The sequence below is a fragment of the Drosophila ficusphila genome, unplaced genomic scaffold (genome assembly GCF_018152265.1).
Source record: "Drosophila ficusphila isolate 14025-0441.05 unplaced genomic scaffold, ASM1815226v1 contig_791, whole genome shotgun sequence".
NCBI classification, from domain to species: Eukaryota; Metazoa; Arthropoda; class Insecta; order Diptera; family Drosophilidae; genus Drosophila; species Drosophila ficusphila.
Genome location: NW_025064737.1, coordinates 6,039,536 through 6,045,943, shown reverse-complemented (window position 1 = coordinate 6,045,943; position 6,408 = coordinate 6,039,536). Strand labels below are relative to the sequence as shown.

Sequence of the window (6,408 nt, the reverse complement as noted above, 5' to 3'; positions counted from 1 at the left end):
CAAATTTTATGAGGCACCTTGCCTTAAAAGTTAAACTTGAACTTGGCCAAATGTTTGGCTAGATAATTTAATTATTCGTTGGCATAGTGCACCGAAATAAACAAATGGAAGCTAGAACTTTGTTGTGTTGTGGCGTTTGCTTTTAGCCAAATTATTTGATGCCAAAACTTTGTCACATAAAAAGAACTTTTTAATGAAATTAAAAATTGATTTTTGCTTCTATCTAAAAAAAGGCTTTAGACTTTGCAATATCTTAAAATAGCAAGTGATCAGCACTAATTACCCAAGAAAATTAGTTCGAGTTAAGCACACAGCCTGTTCAAATATGTATCTTTGAGATACAAGTATGAGCTTTTGACTTAGCATAATTGCTGGCAAATTGCTTGAAATTTGTTCTGCCAACCATGAAAGCGAAAGGGAAACGACTTCAGTACCAAATATCTGGCACACTTTCGTCTGCGATACATTTCATTTTTTTTCACGTTTTTCCCGCTTTTCACGCAGTGACGTCACAGAGAGTTTCCGCCGTCGTTGTTGGCATATAAATTTGTTTTTGCCCTCCTCTTCCTTTCCTGCTCCCACACTGGCTTTATTTCGGGCGATTTTGGCATCGGGCAATCTATATCTGTCTGCTGACGTCGACGTCGACAGCGTCGTCGACCGCGGCAGCGGCATTAGACTAACCTAAAATCATTTTCAGTATTTTCGTACATTATCTTGCGGCTCTTAGGCTAAATGGAAAACTGTTTCAACAAACCTGCGTCAGTTGAAATTTGTGTTTCAAACGCTCCACACACTAATTTGCATTTTAGATTTAAATCCAATAAAACACAATGGCTGTAAGTTTCACAAGCTTTGCAAGGGATAATAAAGTGTCCTGGGTGGATTAAATGGGAATTATTGCAAAATTAAATAAAGTTCTCAACATCATTGAAAATTTAATTTACTTTTTCTAAACAAGTGTTTAGTAAGGAATTTCAAGAACCACATTGTTGCGAATTACCACAACATAAGTTTTTCGTTTTCAATTACATTTTTGGAGTGAAAATAGCACGAACATATGACGGCATTACAATAAAAAAACAAGTTATAATTGCTTATAAAATTAAATTATTAAATCCCAAAAGGCATGAAAGTCACGTACTGATGAATGTACTCAATCAATTAATTCGCACACACTCGTACACAGAGTGGTATCAAATACATTGGAATAAAAAAAAAATAAACAAATTAAGTTGAATCAGAAAAAGTGCCAAATAAATACGACAAATGTTTCAAAAAGTGCGAAATGGCAGCATATTCATTTAATGTGAAACTGCTTATTAAAACAATAAATTGTCCGTTGATTTATGCCTGTACTTATAAAGGTATATGCAATAATCAACACACAGAAATACATAAAGCAATCAATGTTTATATGTATTTATAATTAAATAACCAATTTAAAACAAAACAGTTAATTGCAAACAGCGCAGACGATTTAATTAAAAATTTCCTTAATTCATTAAATATTTAAATAGTCAATTAACAGTTGGCAGAGGCGAGTATTATGTGGACATGGTCCTATACAATCGACAGATATTGCCTGAGGGCCTCAGTAAAATTCAGTAATATTTGCTGGTCGAGTGTTTTCAGCTACGCCCACTCACAGCAGCTGCCAGATCATAATTCATTCTCGTATATCGGGTATTTGTCCCATATATTTTCCGGTCATGTTGGTTCTGTACATTAAAATAAAAAATCACTTAGTTGACAGTCTGACCGACGGATGAAAAAAGAGTTCCCTTGGGCCCTGCTGCCCTGTTCACCAGAAATAATCAATGAACAGAAAACTCATCTTAATTTGGGCACATATCACTCAGCCAGAAACTTAACAATTCAATAAAAACTAATTATACTTTTCATGCATAAGTTATGCGGCGCACATACGGCATTCTTTTTGCACTTTCGATTCATAATTAATTTGCAAATTTTCCGCTGCTGACATTCGTCTTTCAATATTGCTGACAAGTTTTTGCGACAGACAGTCACAGCCGCTGGGGCATAAGTTTGCTCTTAATTGAAGTGAATTATTTGTCGAATTACGGGGAGTGATGGCACAGATGCATAAAAAAACATTCGCTGAACTTTGTCTTTGGGGACGTGCTCTGTTTTTCTTTGCACTTTGATACATTTAAGTTTTTTATAATTAATTCTCGCTGACTTGCTGACAATTTGTGATATAAAAACTTTTCAATTTGTGCATACAAATTAACATGTGATAAATTCCGTTAATGACACTCTGCATTTATGAATAGTTCATTTTTTCACATAAACGCCATATGTTTATAATATATTTAAAGCCCGACCTATATATTTTGCGCTGTTTTATAAAAAGACGTATGACCTTTTTTGCCACTTTGAGGTTGACATATTTTAATAAATGCAGGTCTATTTGCGGGTTTTGATTTATTGCATTTTTAATGGAACATTCTGTAAGGATGACTTCATGCCTTAAAAAAATTTGGAATATTTCAAACAATTTCAATGTTTATGGCTGTGGAGAGGCGAACTGTTGAGCCAAAATATCGCCCCAAATAATCAGCGGAAAACCCAAACAAATTTTTGACGCGCATCTGCCGCTTTCTTGGCAACAGAGCAAAGGCCATAACCATAAAGTCTAAGGAATGACGCGAAATTTTAATGCATTTTGCATTGCCCAGCTTGTCTTTTACAAAATACTCAAGGCCAAGGGGCGTCCTCTGTAAAAAATAAACATTTTACAAGAAATAAACGTTGTAAAACCCCAAACAAAAAAATCCGAACTGATTGTCAGCCCCCCTTGTGTTTGTTCATTTCACTTGCTTTTTGGTTAATGTTGGCCAGCATCCGCCAATTGGCAGCCGTCCAAATGACAAATTGAAATAACAGCAGCAAATATCAGCGTTTATCTTTATGTGCAAATGAAAATTTTTATTTATGCCAGCAGCCGGAAAAAGGCAAAACAAACTAAAAAGAGGGCGCCATTCAGCAAACAAAGAAAAGAAAAAAGTCATAACCAAAAGTTGAGGGTTATTTGAAGGTCAGGAACACGCAAAAAATATATCTCGAAATAATTTTTATAATTTCAACGACATAAATTTCTACGAACAATGCATAGGACTACTTTTAAAAATGAATGGATATAAAATGGTTTTTCATTTTTTATATCATTATAATTGGCGGTTCTTGTATTTATCAGATCTTATAATTAGTTCTTAATCATAGTTAGAGCAAAATTAATTGGTTTCATTTTGGTAAACATTAATGACAACATATTTTCCATTGTGTTTTAAACTACATGTGCCAGCTTTTTAGCTTAAAAGAATTAAGAGACTTAAAGTGCTCTCCCTTAGTTGACTTTTATTCCCTGAGCGTCAGCCTGAAATGAACTGCCAGTATTGGAACTGGCTGACCACAATCGATATCACTTAGCTGTTCATCACCTATAAAATGATTTTTTAATGCAGCGAACTGGGAACGGCCAGTTTACAGAGGGAAAAACCAACTGTCAAGCGGCCAACCAGATAAACCAATTAATAATGAGAAAACAGAGCCAAGAGCCAAACGTGAAATGCAATTCTATCAGAAGATCAACAACAACAGCAATTCCTGGTTTGTTTGTACATTCAATTAAAAAAACACCTGAAAAAAAGGAGAAATAAACTCGGCTCCGGAATCAAATTGGAATTGAAGCAATTGCGAATGCAAATTGACGTACAATTCATTAAAATCCCCTCGGCTCATTGGTTGCCATTAAAGCGTGCCGATGGCTCGCATGCAGCTCCAAGCTCAATTTTTATCCATAAATGTACACACATATTTACGCGTAAATGCAAGCTTTAAGTAAATAAATAATTTGCCTTCTGAAAATATGAAAATGTGGCAGCATTTATGCGTTTGTCGAAAATGTGCGTATGCAACATGCTGTTGTTTTGTTGCACAATAACAATATATAAACAGAAAATAAATTTCCAAAAGTAACAAAAATAGCAAATCCTAATAGCATAAACTCAGTCTGTTTTTACCCAGCAATAATAATATATTTTTCTCGCTTGAATCTAAAATAATATTAGGCTTACTGCTGGCACTAAACAGATAACAAATCACGTAATAAAAATTATTAGTTAGAATATAAAGAAAATTATATAAATATAAAGAAAAGGTTAGTAATGTTTTTTTCATACTAAGGTCAATCAATATACCCTAGTTATTCTTGGGTAAAAAACAAACACAACGCTGGCCATATTAAATTGTTAAGAATTATATGTTGTGCCACCCCTTCTTTATGTTTTCGGTATTGAATGTTATTATTTTTTAATGTTTGCACTTTGTGTGCAATTTGACATTTTGCGGGCATTTCGGTTTTCGGCAAAAAAAAAATTATTCGATCCTGAGCGCCCGGCCACAAATCAAATGACAGCTTAAAATGTACAAACAAAAAGCCGCAATTGGCCAGCAAAGCAATAAAAATGAAATAAAAATTGCGATGAACAATGCACGATAAATTAGCAGGAAAGCGCGAAATATTAATGAGCCTAGATGCATATAAGCATCGGATTTCAATTACGGAAATATTTCAGTGGGGTAATTGTTGCATAAGAGCAATTTTGAACGCGGGATAAATATTTTATTCGCAGATTTAGCATTGTTTTTAATTAGCAATACTTGTTCTGGTTTCAATTATGTGTGTGACTGTATGTGGTGGAAAGAAGAGTCAATGAGTCGGAAGCTGGGTGAAATTTCTTTGGCACTAATCAAATTTAAAGCCCACAATTCAGTTTGGTTGAATGAACTGCGCGACGGCAATTGACCCAAGAGTAAATTTATTGCCTTCACGTAAATTCCAATTAAACAGTTAGTGGCTTTCCCTGTCAACTGTCCCATAAAATGGCCGAGTGCCCGGACAGGACTCGCGGTGTCGGAATCAAAATTAATTAATTGGAAAATGAATCTATTTCTGGGCCTAGGCCAGGCTCCTCCAGGAGCGCAGTTCTGCTTTGTTGGTATCTGCTTTGATTTGGGCATTTTCCGAGTGGAATCACACGGCCTCACGCAGGACACTAAGCCCCCATGCTGACCTTTGAACTCCGGGCACAATCTGTGTTGGGGATTTGGCTTGTTTGTTTTCGAGACAATTTCATGACCCTCGGCTGGCCTTGTTAGTCCTGCAATTGTCTACGATTACAGTAAATTGATTTGCCTGGCACTTAGCAAAAGCTATCTGGTTTCAACCGCCTACATTCACTTTACCACTTTCTTTCCCCTCCTTTTATCCCCGTAGCCACGCAACAAGGAACAGGAACAGGAAGTGCTCAACTGGATTTTCGCCGTCCTTGGCGAGAAGGTGCCCAGCGGGCAGTACGAGGACATCCTCAAGGACGGAATCTGGCTGTGCAAGCTGGCCAACAAGCTGGCCCCCGGATCCGTGAAGAAGATCCAGGAGCGCGGCACCAACTTCCAGCTGATGGAGAACATCCAGCGCTTCCAGGCTGCAGTTAAGAAGTACGGCGTGCCTGAGGAGGAGATCTTCCAGACTGCCGATCTCTTCGAGCGCCGCAACATCCCCCAGGTTACCCTCTCCCTCTACGCCCTTGGACGCATCGTAAGTATTACTCTCAAGTGATGGTGATATCTCATTGAACTTAATTCAATACAGATTAGCAGAGACTATACTTCTGCTATTTTGATTTTTTGGGCTTTTGATTAATTGTTTACCCTTCTGCAGACGCAAAAGCACCCCGAGTTCACCGGTCCCACTTTGGGACCCAAGATGGCCGACAAGAACGAGCGCACCTTCACCGAGGAGCAGCTGCGCGCCCACGAGGGTGAGCTCAACCTGCAGATGGGCTTCAACAAGGGCGCCTCCCAGGCCGGTCACGGTGGTTTCAGCAACACCCGCCACATGTAAAACCACAGTAGCACCACACCAACCGAAAGCCAACAAGAAAACACAACACAACTCTCATCCACACAAACACCGAAATCTAATTAGTTCAAACAAAAAATGGATTTTGTATCTCGTGCGTTCTGGCGTATGATTTAAGCAGTGCCAAGATCTAAATGTAATTTATATAATATGAAACAAATAAATTAATTAATTTTAATATAAATGTCAAGTTGTTGTTTCCCACACACCGGTGTGGCTTAGCATTGTGTTGTTGTTAATTAGCGGGCAGAGCTCTGCTTTAAGTGGCTTTCCCCCATCCCAATCCCCTTAAATGGAGCCATTTCCAGCTCACCTCGCATGAGACACCTTTATTTCTCTCTCAGATGGTGTGGTGGCTCCGCCGAGTGGCGGCGGGCTGTTGCTTCTCCATCGCCTGCCTGGTCCACCTGAGATTACACAAATTACAATTTCAACGCCTGCACTGACAGCGATAAGCATAA

At 37.9% G+C, this 6,408-nt stretch overlaps 1 protein-coding gene across 1 annotated transcript; it reads left to right on the top strand.

Moving 5' to 3' along the window:
* The first annotated feature begins 736 nt into the window (after positions 1 to 736).
* LOC108101124 (myophilin) lies at positions 737 to 6,131 on the top strand. Its single transcript, XM_017205348.2, has 3 exons — positions 737 to 839; positions 5,303 to 5,623; positions 5,747 to 6,131. Exons 1-3 carry the CDS (start codon positions 834 to 836, stop codon positions 5,927 to 5,929), a joined length of 510 nt encoding a protein of 169 aa, XP_017060837.1. The 5' UTR covers positions 737 to 833; the 3' UTR covers positions 5,930 to 6,131.
* Positions 6,132 to 6,408: the final 277 nt, after the last annotated feature.